General features: G+C 33.1%; 1 protein-coding gene across 11 annotated transcripts in view; it reads right to left on the bottom strand.

Moving 5' to 3' along the window:
• LOC143235440 (uncharacterized) overlaps positions 1–19,431 on the bottom strand; it is a 203,066-nt gene that overhangs the window by 64,899 nt on the left and 118,736 nt on the right. For all 11 annotated transcript variants that reach the window (XR_013019190.1, XM_076473605.1, XM_076473610.1 and 8 more), the window contains 8 exons: positions 16,270–16,370; positions 14,156–14,287; positions 9,240–9,361; positions 7,330–7,391; positions 6,153–6,298; positions 4,515–4,754; positions 2,014–2,376; positions 627–728 (listed from right to left, as the gene is read on the bottom strand). Coding sequence is in view for 10 of the 11 variants with exons in the window: in XM_076473605.1 (XP_076329720.1) it covers positions 627–728; positions 2,014–2,376; positions 4,515–4,754; positions 6,153–6,298; positions 7,330–7,391; positions 9,240–9,361; positions 14,156–14,287; positions 16,270–16,370 (1,268 nt within the window). In the remaining variant the exon portion in view is untranslated. The remainder of the gene's footprint in view (positions 1–626; positions 729–2,013; positions 2,377–4,514; positions 4,755–6,152; positions 6,299–7,329; positions 7,392–9,239; positions 9,362–14,155; positions 14,288–16,269; positions 16,371–19,431) is intronic.

Genomic DNA, 19,431 nt, shown 5'->3' with positions numbered 1-19,431 from the left:
AGCTATGCTAAATGTAATAATCAAAATACAGTTGCAAAACAATATGGTGCAATTAACATTAGTTCATCTGAAGTAAATTATAATTTTCAATGGATGGTAACTACAAAGCAAGAAAAAATCTTATTCCTTTCTAATGCAATATGAATGTTCAATCACTTATATGACATGATACACCAAGAAGTATGATAACTACTTCCACCATGGATGTTATGTTTTCATTCCCGTGTGCCATTTTTTCTTTGTATGTGTGTGCCAGTAAAATTTTTCAAAAATGGCTAAATGGGTTTTGATGAAACTTCATGGATACATGTAGCATATTATTCCTCACTGTAATGCCAAATATTAGTCATGTTCATAGATAATGACACATATATGGAGAGAATCTGAAACCCAAATATAATCAATGCTGGAGGGAATAGGTATGCACTCTACTTAGTGCTCCTCTAGTTATGTATACAAATGTCTCAACAATTCCAGTAATAATCAGGATAACTATACCAGCACAAAGTCGTATAAAATCCATATTATCTCATTTACAATAAACATATATGTATTCACAACTATAACTATTTAGCTTATGCTAAACCTGTACTTTAGAAGCACATATCAAGATTAAACTAACTAACCTTTGAAACCTTTTGGACAATGGTGTATAAATCGTGAATTTGCAACTGTTAGGTTCCATATTAAACCATTCAACTGTTCTTCTGGGCAGACTGGGATGTGTTCTGGATGCAATAGAATACATAAAGTAATAACAGATAAATAAAAAACAGTAGTAATATACATTAACTATGCTTTGTATCATACTAACAAGACATATCAGCTCTCAAAATATGAACAGACATATAATATTTACCACAGGGAAAAACACCCAATCAAGAAGTGTGCTGTTACAGGGAGTTAAAAATGCTGTAGTGTGGATGTGTTGCAGAGAAACAAAATATTCTAGAGTGGATACTTTTCATTTATCTTACTCTAGTTACTTTTCAGCATTCATGATTTCATAACTTTTTCTGTTTAATAAAGCTTTCATACAAGAAAAAGAATAGGTCTATAAAAAAGAAGATATCAGACATGTTTCCCTACATTAAGCCATATAAGACTTTGCATGTCTTACTGTAAAAGCTTGCTGCATTAATGAGGAGAGGGCTCTGCTATTGAACAAAAGTCTAGACATATTATAACAATCAAATTGTAAGATTAAGAAAAGAGGGATGCAGGATAGCTGTAAAGCTGGTCAGTTTCAAACACATTTTTTTGTATATAAAAAAGCATAAGCTGAAAGTACACCAGATAAGCAGAGAATATTCAAACTTATAAAAAACATGGTCAAACGGGTTATCAACAAGTGTGACGTTTAAGAGAATGTTAATCATCATTGCACTGATACATTATTATATGAAAGCAATAAATTTTGGAATTGCCTCAAACAGGTAATGAAAATTTTATTATAAATTTAACATAGTAACAAATGCGTAATATTTTGACAAAGTTTTGCCATCATCAAGTACTTGTTTAAGCCATCTTAAAACTTTATTGGCCTTCATCTTCAATATCTGAAACTATGTTAAAAAACTGGGAAAACTACTTCTCTACTGAGTATGTTCTAAATGATTCATAACATGCCTATCTTGAAGTAATGGAAATATAAACATTAGAACAAAACATTTTCCAGTCTTGACCAGCGATCTGTTCAACTAATACTCTACTGTCATAAAATGTGGTGAGCAGATGAGTAAGCACATTTTTGAACAAATGTCCACTTCTGGTTCAAATGCATTTTCAAACAAAAAGAAAACTTTGACTAAGCTGCTTTATAAATATTAATCAATATTTTTTGCACTATTTTACATATATCACTGTTTTATCCCCCCCCCCCCAAGGAATATTTATATTTTCTCCCATCATACAATATAAGCAGTCAATATTATACAACATCAGAATTTTAATGTAGTTGCCAATGTACAATACAAAAATTGCAAGGGATATTTGCAAAATATTAATACTTACGATCTGGTTTCAGGACAGTAATAACACTGTCCTTACTTGTTCTTCCTGCTGTGCTCGTTACTATACAGGTATATGTAGCAGAAGACATCATTGAATCAATAACCATGCGACTTCCTGTTCGAAACAGGTCTTCAACATACTCTGGTTCTTTTGATGGATTTAAAATCTCGCCGTTCTTTAGCCAAGTGTAGCCAAACTTCTCAGATATATCTTCCTGCGAGAGGCAGCGAATTTCCATCCTATCTCCTTCCTGTACAGTTGCAGTTAAAGGTACAAGTTTCGGCTGTGGGGGGGCTTTAACATATATCTGTATACTTTTCCTTTTGATCATGCTCCAGTCCATAACCTCGCAAGTAAACATTCCTGATAAGAAACAAAAACTAATTGATCTACATCAATGGATTGATACATACAATATGTAATAAAATCAAACTGCATTTAATTTTGTGTTATACAAATTCAACATTATAAAAATTAGTTATTTCATTATACCAATTGGTACATAGAATATTCATATTCATTTTGCTCTTGTATTTTTGGACCAACTAAGCAACTACTTAACTGACATGCAATTGTTATGGATAATTATTTTAATGATGGTTTGCTAAGCCAAATGTGTCGTACAGTATAACAAATGTAAAATATATAAAAACTTTGAAAAAATATTAGTATAGATAATTTTCGTATATCTGCTTTAGAATGTTTTGTAATGATGTTTTCAACGAAAAACTAGGAAACTTAGGGAAGCCTTTTATATCAAGAATCCATAAACTATCTATGAACCACAACCAAAGTATGGATTTCAATTCAGCATGGTCTTTTTTCCTTCTACAACAAGTAGAAAAAAGCACAAAAACCACACATTAACCACCTCTCTGATCTTGTGAAACACTAAAAGCATCTTTGACATAGAAAATAATGTAATCTTTAAGACAAGGTGATAGAAAGAAACAATAATTCACTAAGGTTTATGGCATTGCAAAGATACCTGTACAAAGTGCTACAAAGCAAAGAGAGTATATCAATTTTAGTAAAATCACAATTTCATTTCTGTTTTTGTCACAGTGATGATTAACTAAATCATTCATAATTTTTACAAAAAAACTACAGTTAAAATATCACAAAATAATACCCATAGTTACTTCACTCAAAATTCGATTAAAAAAAGAATCTTGAATTTATTTTTTTTCCAATGGCACAACAAGACCATTTCAGGATATCTATGGCAGTAATACAAAAGCATGCATGCATAATACCTGGAAATGTGCCAAATCTTCAAATCCTACCATTACTCGTGGTATATATTAGTTGTTGAAGGAGGCAGTAGTTTAGACATTTAGCCAGAAACTGAAAAGTACTTCAGACGGGTCTTTTGTGCTCACATTTATGTTTTCTTTGTTCTTATTAAGGTTTCTTTGCACATAGCAGTTCCTATTTGTTTGTTTTGCTCACCTGAATGAAACTTATGTACACAGTGGACTAGAATTAAATGACCAACTTAGAAACCTTTATGGTTTGAGCACAGCAGTACCTAATTCTGAAATACTGACCAGATTAAAGGCAGCCATTCAGCAATACCAGCCATCCTGAACCATAAAGCATGATTGACTGTTATTCTTATAATATACTACAGCTGAAAGGAAGAAAGTCAAGACTCTGACATTCCCCAGTCTGACACACTTGTTGCCAAGTCCCTCATGTTTTTAATTATATTGCAAGTAAAAATATGCATTTCTTGTGCTTGTCATGTTTAATGACATTGCACTTCTAAAATAAAATAACAATGGAGAATATTTAAAACTTCCTGTAGTTACATTTGACTGAAAAACTTGGAAAAAAAAAGAAATAACAGAATAAATTAAAATAAAACTTGCTGATTTTTTACAGATAATTTTTAGAACTAATATTCATTAATGTAAGGGATATCATTGAACAGAAGATCTCGATAGATTCTCAAAAAACAAAATCTTATTTTGTTTTCAAATGACATTTTTCAATGAATCATTTTTTTATTCAGTTTTGCATCTAGTTTCCTTTGTTTACATGAAGTTTAACAAACAAACAAACTATTCAATAATTTCATTATTCCAAGGGAATAAGCTTGGAGAAATCAGCCATAATAAATGTTATTTTAGTATAACTGTATTTTGTTAGTGCCTTACTAACAAAACATGTCATTCATGTTTACGTGAAGTTTAACAAACAAACTATTCAATAATTCATAATAGAAATCACAAGTGAGTACTAGAACATATAAAACTGCTTAGATGGCACCAAGACCTATCCTATCTTGAATACAAGAGAGCTATTATTGATTAAGCTCATTGTAACATGTTTAACAAGCATGTATATAAATAACAATTTGTAAATAACCCTGTAACATCTGAAACATGATTTATGTTCCTGTATTTTACTAGACATTGCTGACACTTTTCAAGCATAAGTAGTTGGCTAATTTTATAATCTATAAATGTTTATAGTTCAATGGAAATGTATGTTACCTGTGTCCAGTGTATCAATTCTATCAAAACCCAGTAAATGTGTAAACTGGTCTTGTGAATTTTTTGGTACCACCACTGTCCACATTCTCTGGTGAGAAGTGTTTTTGTTTATAGGAAAGCCATCTTTAAACCATGTCACTTTCATTTTGCTTGACCCAGTAATTATACATTCCAGTGTCAGCTGGCTGCCTACAGTAACTGGTAACTTCTCTGAAGTCTTCAGAATTTGAATATTGAGTGCTGAAAATTAGAAACTGATTATTAAAAACAGTATCTAACAAATACAGGATCAAAACTAGATACCAAAAACTAACACTAATTGATAGCATACTTTAATCTCTCTTCCTCTGTACACACACACATATATATATATACACAAGCTAGCTGAGGTACCCATTACCCATCCTTTTTCTCAGTTATGAACTAAAAATATAGGGAGGATGCTATGACAAATAACACAAAAATCCTAACTTTCACATACTTTATCTGTAACATAACATATTATCACAGTATTTGTTATTACCTAACCAAAGGTTTTGTATAAACTTTAAGAACTCAATCTGTATACATTTAAAACATGCTATACACTATGCTATGGTCAGGGAGACTTTGTAGGAAGTGATAGCAGTCAAAATTGTGTCAGTAAGTGTTCTTTCCATCAACCACTTTCAACACCTAGCTCTTAATGTTCTTCCACAGTATTTCATGAGATTAATTAACAGATGGTTATTGGCCATAGAAGCATCTTGCAGGCGAAAAGGTCATGGATCAATTAATAAGTTGGTATAACCACATCAACCTAGTGGTAGCTATTAAGGTGGAAACTTCAACTGACTTTACATATTATTGCAATGGTGGCAGACATTTATTTCACTGCATTCCTCCATAGAGAGTTATAACACATTATCAAAGATATATAAGACATTTGTGTGCTCTCCTCCAAACTGTATGTATGTTGTGTTAAAGAAAATTTTAATAGTTTTTTGTGTGTGTGTGTGTGAAGATGCAGTGCCATCTATGAATATAGTTAATGTTTGACTTACATCAAATATAATAAATACTCAACAACAGCAACAAATGGGGTGGATGTGAATGTGAACCTCCTGTTAATGTGCCCCTTACACCAAACTATCATCCCATAATGTTTGGTTAAGATTGGTTCATTGCCTATTATTATAGGCAATAACTGAAAAATTAGTACTTTTACAGCAACTAATCTTACTTACAAAAAAATTATTGCAATCATCCAACACCATCTACATTCACAAATTTCTTTTACTCACCAAAACATACAATGCAGCAGAGAAAAGATTATGTAGAGACTCTAACATGTTCTGTGATTGACTAATTGCATATTTATTATGCTATAATGCTAAAAATCATAATGACACACATTTTTCTTTAAAATCTCTTTCTACATGACAAATGAATTTTTAACAATTGATGACAAATAAGGCAGTGCTAAATTGCATAAGCAGTTTTACTTTAAAAAATTATTACTGTTGGATTAACTTCACCTTACCTACAAAAATTTATAATTTTTGATACAAGGCTAATTTATATAATTATCCTTGTATCTTTATAACAACATATGGAAATATAAGAACTGTGCTTTTAGATTTTAACTGGCATACTTACATGGTTCCATTTCAAAACGAAAATAATTTTTCTCAACTTTATATCTATTTATCTGGCCATTTCTGACAATTTTATCCATAAGCATTTTCACTTTCTGGTTCTCATCTTTCTCACCAAAGAAGTGAAACTGAACAACAGGTCCATGTCTGAAATTGAATATATTATTCTTCCTTCTGAACACAAAATAAAAACATGTTCATGTATTAACTATTAAAATTAATTTGTTACTCTCCAATCATTGCACCTTTATATTCTCTCAGGCACAACTTTGTTATTTCAAAATTACAAAAACCTGAAAGCTTGAAGTAATTTTATCAAGCTTGCCTACTTCAAACATTATCTGAACATCTCTCACTTTATTTAAAAATTCATCAAACCTTTTAACAAATAATCTCATCTTTGTTAATGTCAACACAGCTGGAATAAAAAGTTACACAATCATTCTTTTATAAAGCAAACATTTATTCAAAACATTATTAATTTCTTGTAATTTTGCAGCTTTAACAATTCTCAAATCTGAATAACATCTATTCAGATATTATTTAATATATTATTTCTTAAAATATTATATATAGTATCTGAAACTTAAATCAAAGACACTGTTTGTTCAAATGATGAGCAATAGTGTTGATTACCTGTTTATTTTTTCAGAAACTGTTTTATTAAGTAAATGTAAAATAATTAACTATACATACATTTTGTTCAAATAACAATGTTTTGTTGTTGTTTGGGAAATTGCTGATATACATATAGCAAAATACTTCAGTTTTATTGGCACTAAGGTTCATAGTATTTTGTATCCTTTATAAAGGCTGGTTTTCCTTTTGATTTTCATATTTTATTCATGAAGAATGATTTAAATGATGGATATTAACAACTAATTATCCATAACTCTCTTACCAAAACTCATTTGTATATAAGATATTAACTTTTATTTGTGTTGTTGCAAAATTATTTTAAAAATAATGTATAACATGCTTTTACTTTGTGTAGTAATATGATGGTTTGGTATTTCTAAATGTTATATTGTCAGTACATCAGGTAAAACTGTAATTTTTTTTCATGCCATACAAAGACTTTAAAAATATTCTGAAAAAACAACAACATATGCATTTTTTTACATTCATCTTATTAAATTCTCTTATTTACAACAAATATGGTACAAAAGGCTGCTTACTTGAATTCTAAAACTGTTAAATTCTCAACCTTGGACAGATTTGATTGAAGTAAGGATAAAAGCTGAAACAAAAAGCCAAGTGACTACTGAATTTTAAGTACAATTACAACTTTCAAAATATAATCACTACCATCACTAAACACAAAAATCTGGAGTGAAATAACACACAAGAAAGTAGCTGAAAGGACCTGAACAATACCTTAATTTTGATTGTTTGTTCTCATATATACACAAAGCTACTAAAGGGCTATGCTGTCTCTAATTTTGAGCTGTTAGACTAGATGGAAGGCAATTAGTCAACAACAACCATCACAAACTACTGCAATACTCTAATTCAAAAGTGTGCTTTGACCTTTATTCCTATAATGCACCCAAAATTTCAAATTGGGTAGAATGATTTTGCTGCAATAGGTCTTGCACCACGGAACCTAAGATCCATGGTTCACAAGATAACCACTAAGCCATAGTCAGCCCAAAACTTAAAATTCCTTGTATCTCAAAACTTACATTACAAACATATTCCAGTTTAAACAAGAAATTGTAAGGCCGTTTTCCTTTTGTGTTTTAGTTCCAAGTATTTCATGAATAAACATATATACAATTTCATTAACTCGGAGCTTCCTACTGGTTCTCTTGTTCCACAACAATGTATATAATTAATATAATATATCCAATACTGGTTCTGCCAGTTACTTTTTATATCAACAGAAACTTTTAACAATGATAACATTAGAAAATTATCTGAAAGCTGAGCTTCTAGAATTATAGGTTTATTCACAAAATTCACAATATGACAGAACATACCGACTGATGATTAACGTCCAATCTCCTACTACTGTGAAAAATAAACATCTTGTAACATAACAGTTTCCCTGCAGATCAAAAGATGACGCTATATCAAATATTATGATTTGAGTAACTGGAGAAGTGAAGAGTATATTTTTCAAATTCAAACTGTTCTCAACAAAATTTACGTCGACTTTCACAAGTGAACGTGTAAAAAATTAGGAATGTGCTAAATCTGACTTGTTTAACTTAATGGATAATTATATTACTAGCAAAGGCTAGTTTAAACAAGGATTTAAAAATGTATCCCAGAACGGCTGGTACGGGTATTAACACTTTTATTGGTAAGCAGAGAACAACGTTCCGACCTTCCTAGGGCATCTTCAGGTTAACAAGAGAGAAACAAGGACATAGCATTTCCTACCTGTACGACACCCTAGGTGCACAGATACAGGCTAAACGGTCACCTTAAATATCCCAAGATATTGCGAATCCTGATTTAGAACTGTTGATCAAAAGGTGAACAACCAGTCAGTCAACAGCATCTTGTACCATGGTTATATTGCTGTCTCAACACACAGCGCTGGGAATGTTCTGCAACTTGTACTTTAGTTCTATCTAACGATTTATGGCAGAGCACAAGATCATGCTTGGCGTTGTTAAGTGGTTAAATACATGAATAAACACATATTTGTGTTTATTATGAAAAACAACAAAAAAGCTGTAGATTTCCATCTCCAAGTTTACGTATTCTTTTTAATCTGTTCATTGTAACAAGCAAACATAGGTGTGTAAAAACATAACCTCAAGTTAATTGTTTTAGTAACAGTTTTAAGGTCATATTTTGTCAGCGTTTAACGTTTAAACAGTAAAATTAAAATACTTGTGACCAGAACAGAATTTTAAAAAAAACAAACGTTATTTACGTATAATTTACACTTTCGCATTTCAAAGATACATAAGTTTACGCATGAAAAATAATCAAAACGCATTATTTTAATTGAAAATTACAAACACGGTTAAATAACTAAAATTACGTATTAACATTTTTGGTTTCATCTAGTGACGCATCAACTACAAGCCATAGTGAACACAATCAAATTTCAACAATTATCTCTACTTACTGCATTTTGTAAACGTAATTTTACTTCATCTGCTTTCACTGTACTTAGAAGTTCGAGATTAGGGCTGGTTAGATCACTTTCTGTAGATAGAATCTTGAAGCTAATAACGTATCTGATGTTTTCTGGAAAAAATAAAGTGATATTCAGATAAGTAAAATTTAATATATGACTTGATGAAAAATCTAAGAAAAATAAAGAAATAAAACAATCTGTAATGATAACCATGAAATATGCCGATTTTTGTTGTCGGGGGGGATTGCATACTTCTCAACCTTACAAAGACTATTTTGTTTCGTGAATATACACACGCAGACCTAGCTTATACATACATCCTTGTGCAAATTAATTGAAAGAAGACGGAAAATTAGAATTTTTTCAATCTTTTGCGTTTTATTTCCGAGAATACAAAAGTTACTCACAAATTAATACATGATATGACCGCCTTTATTTTTCAGAAGATCATTAATCCGCTTTGGCATCGAGTCCACGAGTTGACTGCAATCTTTACTAATTTTTGGATCGCGGTACCACACCTTAATTATAGCCTTAATTAGCTTATCTTTCGTAGTACAGTCTTTTCCCCCCGAAGTCTTTTTTTACAAATCGCCCAAAGATTTTCAATAGGATTTAAGTCCGGAGAGTTCCCAGGCCAGTCCAGCACCTTCATTCGCGTTGTAGTCACAAAATTCTTCTTAAGTTTCGATGTGTGGTACGAAGCCAGATCTTGCTGAGAAATGCCAGATTTATCTGGAAATCTCTTTTTCAATTCTAGAACTACTCTTCTCTGCAAAACTTCGATGTACTATGGTCCTCACATCATACCTTCTACGATATGTAAGCCTCCGACGCCATAGTAGGTGAAAAAGCCCCAAAACATCTTCTTCAAAGGATGTTTTACGAACTGATTAGTGTGAAATTCTCGATGTTTCTCACCTGGAGATCTGCGAACATGCAGACTTCTTTGACCCTGTACGAATAAATGAGTCTCGTCACTGAATAACACCTTCTTCCATTGTTCTTGTATTTCAGACCCCATTGATACCGTTTTTTCTTCATTGACTTGACCTCTAACGAAATTTCAAATGACGTAATATTCGTCAAAATTTCGTCATATATCCAAAAATAGATCGACCGTACTGCAAAACACAGCTAATGACACCGTCTGTGTGAAAAAATGACTATTGAAGGAAATCAGTGGGTCTAGCGAGCCTACACCGGTTGCCATGCTGAAAATATTGTAAAATGACCAATTATTTCAGTTAATTTGTACAAGGGTGTATATATTATCATTTTACTAGAGCCATTCTGAAGTTTATGGACTGACTGTCCTAAACATAAAATGGTTATCATTGCTCACGAATATCCGAGCCCACAGTTACCAATGAGATACTGAAATACAGGCAAACCCCGCTTTACGCGATCAATTCGTCCCAATTTTTACTCGCATAAGACGAAATCGCTTTAAGCAATTAATAGAATCAATAGGAATAATTACAATGAATCCCGTCCTTTCAGATCGTCCATCAAGACATAAAATGTTTTAAAACAACTTTTAGCTGCATATAATGCCAAAACTACTAAGGTTAATAAGAATAACTATGATATTTTTCATTTATTTCATAATTACATCATAACTAAACAATTTCTTAGAAAAATATTTGTCCAAAGTTGACTGCAGAGATTTTTATTTTTTATTTTTCATTATACAATTTCCTACAGCTAGCAATCGCTTTTTCCAAATTTCTATGGATTTCTATCAATGTTAGAATCAACATATAGATAAAAATTCTTGGCAGCTTCAACAAGTGTAAATCCTTCTTCAAGTTCTTTTATAGTGACTTCCTTAGCCCTATTTTCAGCTGTTTCACCATCTTTGTCTTCAGCTTCTTCAAATGCTGCTGCTTATCGCAAAGAAGAAAATAATTTTCGCTTAATTCTTCTACATGCGAATCAAGCAATTCTTGTACATTTTCTGTATCCACGTCAAAACCTATGTTACTTCCAATAGCAGTTATCTCTTCAATTATTTTGTCCGTGGGACTGAAGCCAAAAAAATCATTTACACAATGGGGCAAAAGATATTTCCAAACTGGTCGCATATTGCTGGAAGTAATCTCTTGCACAAAAGTTAGATGTTTCCAATGACCTGCTTTGTGCTGCATTTCTTCCAAAATCCTTTAAACGAAATTCTTTTTTTTCCTGATGTTGCTTGAAGTATTTATGCAAAAGTTCTTCGAGGATAATATGCTTTGAATGATGCAAACGTTCCTTGGTCCATCGGTTGCAATAATGATGTTGTATTTGGTGGTAGACACGCAACTTTTACATCTTCATTCAAATCTCCCGATGAAATAGGATGTCCTGGAGCATTATATAACAGCAAGGGCGCTTTGAAACAAAGGTTATTATTCTTGCAATATTTTCCGACTGTTGGGCAAAAATATGAAACGAAACAGTCTTCAAAAAGTTCTTTGGTTATCCATGCTCTTTTATTAGCACACCAAATAACCTGTAACTCGAGTTTTCCAGAAAGATATCGCGGTAACTGAATAATTACACGCATAAAACAGGAAATGGTCGCAGTTTTCCAAATCGCAGTAACTGAATTTCGCGTCGACTGAAGTAGCATATAGCGGGTTTTGCCTTTACACTGTTTTTTATACTATTTATTCCCTAATCTGTTCATGACTTTGTTGGTTACAAGGTCCATGATAACATACGACTGATATAAAAATATAAACAATATATATTATCAATACTGCAGTTAATCCCACTATTCACAAACGAAATCCTCTACGCGATTTATTTTAAACAGAAAATAAATTTATGTACATTGATTGTTGTAACAGATAAAAACTTAAGCTTACTCATTTTGACACAGTAAATAGACTTTATCGGAAGCTAATGATAACTCAGACTGGTAATTTGAAAGTTAAACAAAATCTGCGGTATTTTCATTTTCAGCTGACATCCTCCTCTGCTCGTGAATAAAGTCAATACAACGAAAACTTCACCTGGGTAAATGGCATTGAAGACCATTTTCAAGATCGTTTAGTGTAAAATTTAAAAATACAACTACTTCACTACTTTAATTACCTTGAGCGACGAAGATGTAAGTAATAAGCTTGTTACCTACTAATATTTTGTTTGTTTTAAAATTTGCGCAAAGCTACACGAGAGCTATCTGCGCTAACCATCCCTAATTTACAAATAGCTAGTCATTATAATCCACCGCCAACTCTTGGGCTACTCTTCTACCAACGAACAGTGGGATTGATCGCACATTAACACGCCCTCGTGGCTTAAAGGACGAACATACTTCGTGTAACAAGGATTCGAGTTCGTGACCCTAAGATTGCCAGGCCAATGCCCTAACCACCTGGCCATGCTGGTCCTACCAACTAATAACACAAATGTCAAAAAGTTTCTACATACAAAATACCTGCGGGTATTTTAAAGACCAAATATGAAAAATATATAAAGTTTAGTTAACATTAAAATTATAAAATTTGTTGCCAACTGAAATAGTAAAAAAAAAACTGAAACGTTTTTTAATGAATTACAGAACAATCTTGAAAGGCAAATTAAAATTTTCTGGGTATTTACTGGACGATCTAAATAGTTTTAGTGAATAATTTCCTTGTTTGTTTTGAATATTTGCTTAAAGCTGCACTAGGGTTATCAACGATTCTTCGCTCCTTATTTTAAGCCGATACAATAAATGGAAAGTAGCTGTAGTCAACAGCGCTCACTATTAGCTCTTGGACTACTTTAATCGAACATTTGAATATGAATATCACTTTTACAATCCACCCACTAATCCAAAGTGTGAGACGCCATTTTGTTTTAGCAACAGAAGGCCACTAACAATGGACCTTCAGATTCATAAACCACGACACTAATCACTAAGCTACACCACTATCCACAATTTGTTTTTAAAAACTACCCATTATACTTGATGATACTTCTGTCAAAATCTATTTTACTTGATATATTAATTCGAACCTTGAAATAACAAATTCGAGAAGAAAATGCAATGCAGAGTTAAAATGAATGATCCTGATTTTGACTAAGTTGTGAAAAAGATTGAGACTAGATACTACGTTATTTATAAATATATATTCAACATTAAAAAAAAAATACAAGTGAGTTAGCGAAAGACCTTAGCGCCTTTACTAGTGAAGAATGCTTAGGTTACATGTTACCCAGGCACATCACCAGGTGAAGATACAATTTCGAGACACTCAGATTACAAATTACACAAGCACAAAACTAGGTCAAAATTTGGTTTTAGGACTCTCTGATTACACGTTACACAAAAACACCACTAACTCGAGATCTGGTTTTGGAACACTTAGAATTCGCATTACTTAGGCACTCTAATAGGTCAAGGTTTAGTTTCAGAACACTCCGATTACACATTGCACAGATAAATATTAAGTTCTGGTTTTGACTTTGAGGCCCTTCAATTATATATCACACGTGCACATCAACATCTGATTTCAGGCCCCTATGATTCACAAAGCATGGGTAAATTACCAGACCAAGATATGAGAATCTGAGGTTACACATTTCACGAAACGATCAACAAGTCAACATACTGTTTTTGGCCTTTCTGAACGCACATTACAAGAGCAACCCACCATATCAAAATGTGCCTTTGAGGTATTATACCTTGTAATCGAAATTCGAGTTCAGTAAACAAGGGAAGTTTCAAAATAACATATAAAGCTATGTTGAGTTAATATCTTGAGGATATAAGACTAAGGTAATGTTCAAACTGGGTTCGTTTCCAATGGCCTAATTACTCTCTAACAAAACTCATAATACAAATTTGAAAACTTTTTTTGTTTTTGTTTAAGACAATTTAAAAAGGATCTTTCTTTGCAAGTTCTAATCAAAATATTACAAATTACCTTTTCTGACACACGATTTAAAATCATATTCCAAACGATATTCCGGAGGACAAGTGCAGACGTAAGTGCCGCTGGGCGTCTTCTTGCATGAGTAAGAACATCCAATTTCTTGACATTCACGTAATTTTAGGCCTAAATATGACAATTTTAAGTTTATTATTCCAGGTTAAAATTAGAATCTAAAGAATACTGCAGTGTTAATTTACAAAACTATTTTCAGTCTTAATACTTACAAAACGAAAATTGATTAGCATTAGTTTTATTTATTTATTTTCGATAACTTCAACGGCAAAAAGTAACAACCCACTTAAACACACTTTAATTTTTCTTTAACACTAAAATTACATGCGACGTTCATATTATTTTTAAAAACGTTTTTCTAAATTATTTATGCACAATACTAAATTAATGTGGCCCATTAGCCGTCCCTAATTTATTAAAAATTATACGAATCAAGAAAAAAAATAAACAATAATACCGCGAATATTGCAAATAATATCCAATCATTATTGTTGTGGTTTTCTACATATTTTCCTTAAAAAACGAATAATTTTACACAATTTATTTGATCTCTTCTGAATGTTAAGAAACGAGAAAACGCAAGCTCAATGTGATATAATATGTGGACCCCATCATTTGTAAACGATATGTAGAAAAACGTTCGATATATCAAGATTAAATATTATCTCGTTGGTTAAAATAAATAATTATGCGTATTGATACTTTTTCCTATTATTATACAGACATAATAAAAATACAAAACAAGCTTTCCTTATGAATACGAATTAGCCACTTCATTAAGAGTCATATATCCTTTCTGAGTTTCAGATGCACATTAACTTGATCAAACTATATTTAAAGTTATTTATGAAATACTATAAATTACTCTAACAAGCAAATTTGCGGAAAGTGTAACAGATATGGGCTATGGCCTATTTAGGTAGGGGCTCAACCCCAAGGCCCATGATCTTAATAGAGGCCCATTGATAATTTTATTTTATGTAAAATTACATGGGATGTAGGACCCATAAATATTATTATTAACCCCTGGGCCTACACAATTTTTAATCCGCCATTGAATATGGGGAAATAAAAATATGTTACAGAGTTCAATAGGGCAAGTGATAGTAAGTGTGCGTTTAACAAGCACCACAGAAACCAAAACTGTTTCATTTATAGGCTGTTTCAAGATAACAGCCATTTGAGTATATCAACGATGAGAAAAGTTGATAAAGTGTTTGATGTGAGAAGAAATTGTGGCCATATAATTGTACTAATAGAACGAGAAGAAAGGTGATTAAACAGGTAATCATAAACAATATACCAACCAAAAAAATATATGGTACAGGATAACTCACACTCATCTCCAGTCAAAGTTTGCAAAAGAGGGGATATCGCAAAAGGAAACCATTGAAAAACTCCTGGATTCAGTTCCCATCAAGAAAAAATAACTTCTTAAAAGGTGTAAAGAGCGCAGATGATGGGTTAATGAGGACTGATGAGAGGCAACATGGTCCAAAAAAGCACGATTTACATTTTTTTCCCCACGGAGATTGGAAAGGGAGAGAGATTTAGAAAAATAGAACACATGAATAATTTAACTCTCATGTGTGTGTTCCTAATGGTTCAGTCCTCTGGTTGTGGAGTCATGGCTTAAGACATGCTTTCCTGACATATCTTATCAAGTAAATCTAGCAAAGCTCCATGTGTGCCCCAATGGTGACGGCTATTTTCAAGATAAAAATGCTTTCATCCACCATGTTCCACATGCGTATGCATGATCTGAATGTCATGTCTGTGACTTCAAGAACTTTCCATGGTCACCAAAATACTCCGATGTCAGTCCTATTGAGAATTTGTAGGATGAACTTGAAAGTAGAAATATGCAAATAATACTATATGCCTACCTCATTCTATTAGTTAAGCACAGTGTGAATGATTTAATGGAGAACCCTCAGGAAATCTTTCAGCACCCTGTGGATTATATACCACATCTTATCATGGCTGTTCTTTGGATTAAATGTGGTTTAATCAGTAATTAGATATAGTTTCTAATAAAGTGGCCACCCAGTTTATGTTACATCTGAAAAAACACTTTGTTTGTTTTTACCTACCTTTATTGTTGTTATTTGTCGCATGTTTTTTCCTTTCACAAAGGACCCCATAATAACCTTTAGGACATTCACATTTACGAGCTCTTGAACCGATGTAATGCCTAAAGCAAAAAACAGTATTAATAATAAATCAGTTGCTAGAAGGCTTACATCTCTGAAACTGTAACACTTCTTGGTATAGCTTATACTGATTGTTAGGAATGAAATATAAAGCTGCACCAATGGGCTGTCTGTGCTTATCCCACAAAGGATATCAAAATTTCGGTTTCTACCAATGTAAGTCTGCACACGTACCGCTGTGCCACTATAGCTGAAAATAAAATTGTTTGTTTGTTTGTTTTGAATTTCGCGCAAAACTACTCGAGGGCTATCTGCGCTAGCCGTCCCTAATTTAGCAGTGTAAGACTAGAGAGAAAGCAGCTAGTCATCACCACCCACCGCCAACTCTTGGGCTACTCTTTTACCAACGAATAGTAGGACTGACCGTCACATTATAACCACCCCACGGCTAAAAGGGCGAGCATGTTTGGTGTGATGGGGATGCGAACCCGCGACCCTCAGATTGCGAGTCGCACGCCTTAACACGTTTGGCCATGCCGGGTCTTATAATAAAATAATAATCATACCTTGCTGGGCTAAATAAGATTGTGAATTCTCAATTTGTGAAGTAAAAAGTTCCACCAAGACCTAACCATGAGAGTGAATGAATGAGAGGATGTGTGTTTATCAAAATATGGACCATGGATGTTTAATGAGATTTCATTTGCCATCCTAAATAGATGTTTTACAAGAATATATGTCCCGGCATGGCCAAGCATGTTAAGGCGTGCGACTCGTAATCTGAGAGTCGCGGGTTCGTATCCCCGTCGCGTCAAACATGCTCGCCCTTTCAGCCATGGGAGCGTTATAATGTGACGGTCAATACCACTATTCTTTGGTAAAAGAGTAGCCTAAGAGTTGGCGGTGGGTGGTGATAACTAGTTGCCTACCCTCTAGTCTAACACTGCTAAATTAGGGACGGCTAGCACAGATAGCCCTCGAGTAGCTTTGTGCGAAATTAAAAAACAAAAAAAAACAAGAATATATTTGAAAAACAAATTATCTCATATGCAGACAATGCTTTCCTTTTCTTGTTTTTCGTACAACTATCTCTAATTTTAAACTGATACAAAGTTTGGCAATAAACCATGCCAGCACGAAAAGCTTATTTGTTTTAAATTTCGTGCAAAGCTACTCGTGGGCTAGAAGAAAGACAGCCAGTCAACGCAAACCATCACCAATTCTTGAGCCACTCTTTATCAACGAATGATTCGCCGAAACATTATAATGCCTTCATGGCTGAAAAAGCAAGTATATTTGGTGGGATGGTTTTCGAATCCATGACCTACGTATTGCGTGTCAAGCACCCTAACCATTTCTCCATGTCAGGAAAGACAGCTAGTTAACAGTATCATAGTCTACACTTTGGTTGTTACTGTCTGATCAAATAACAGAATTTGACCGTCACTTTAATACCAAGCACATGGCCTAAAATACAGACAGCATTTTTTCAACAACTAGATGCAAAAGAGAGGTATTAAATTTATCATTCTGGTACAATAACGATTAGACAAGGGTTAGCATATGTGCTAAGGCTATTTTCAGTGTTAACTTTTAAACATGTCTGAAAATACTGAATATGAATAAATCAGACGTGTTCATAAAAGCGCGGGGAAAAAAAAGAAAAAAGATGAGTTTTTTATACAGTTTTAGAATTTACAACATTTTAATATATTTAAAAAATGAAAATGACTTAATCAATACTTGTATATATTTATTAACTTGTTTCAAATTTTAGAAATTCAAAGCAATTTTGACTTTACTAATTTTTCAGGCGTGTGTGTGTGTTTTTTTCTTATTGCAAAGCCATATCGTGTTATCTGCTGAATCCAGAGAGAGGAATCGAACTCATGGTTTCAGCATTGTAAATTGAAAGACTTACCACTAGCTCAGCGGGGGCATTTCAGGCATTCCACATTTTATTTTAAAAGAAAACAATACAAAAGTTCCTTCTGCATTTCACAGAATGAAGAGAATACTTAAAAAATAATAGTAATTTTGAAAAGGCAGTCTTTCTTAGCAGCGTGTCAGCAATTTAAAACTAACTCTCTAAACCTTTGATGATATAGATAGCGCTCAGACCACTACTGTGTCGATCGTACCCCGCTGGCCTGATGAGCCCTGGTATTTCGCAGAAAGCCTCGTCGACACTGGATGTTGTGGTGTGGTTGACGTGTTATAAGATATAGACTTTCACTTCAATTCCAGATCGAAATTTGATTTTTAGCATTATTAGCCTTTACGACTGCTGCTGAGCCACTGGGGGGAGAGGGAGGCTAAAAATAAAGGAAAATTAAGTATGTAAAAACGACTGGTATGGGTAGAGAAAGCACTATGTGGTCAGCTATCGGTCAGTACCTCTTTCTTTCTTTGTCAACCTGACGATGACCAAAGAAGGTCGAAACATTGTTCGCTCCTATACATGGGTTTTCTTGTCATCACGAAAAGAAAATTAAATGAAAAGGTTATTATTTAGTACTTTTACCTATTCTCGCTATTTAAAAGAAGTAAAAAAATATACATAAAATACTGCTCCATAAGATAATTACGACCACATCCATCATGTTATTCCTCTCCTGGAACATTTGATTTAGCGCATGCGTAGTTCTGGGGATTTGTAAAATTACATCTTTGCCGCTGAATACCTCCCAATTTGTTCTGATTGTTGTTTCACATCACTTCTCACTGTTTATAGAATTAACCGTCCTTACATGCTTCTCAACGAAAGTCATTAATTTAATATTATAACACAGAGATGAACATACAGAGAAATGCGTATGTTCTGTGAACGAAGTATTCGGGATGTCAGCCGCCTAGTATGCTTTTTATTACCACACCAGCTTTAACTTAAAATATTTTGTTTGTAGTTAAGCACAAAGTAACACAATGGACTATCTTTGCACTGCTCACCACGGGTATCGAAATCCGTATTATAGTGTTGTAAGTCCTCGGACTTACTGCTGAACCACTAGGAATATTAAGTATACATAGTCGAACACCCTGACGCACCCTGTTCAATAACTGTCAGTTGGTATGGGTACAAAATAAATACTTGTAATAATC

This window comes from Tachypleus tridentatus, chromosome 12, assembly GCF_004210375.1.
Source record: "Tachypleus tridentatus isolate NWPU-2018 chromosome 12, ASM421037v1, whole genome shotgun sequence".
NCBI classification, from domain to species: Eukaryota; Metazoa; Arthropoda; class Merostomata; order Xiphosura; family Limulidae; genus Tachypleus; species Tachypleus tridentatus.
Note: the sequence above shows the minus strand (reverse complement) of the source record. Positions and strands in the feature narration are given on the sequence as shown.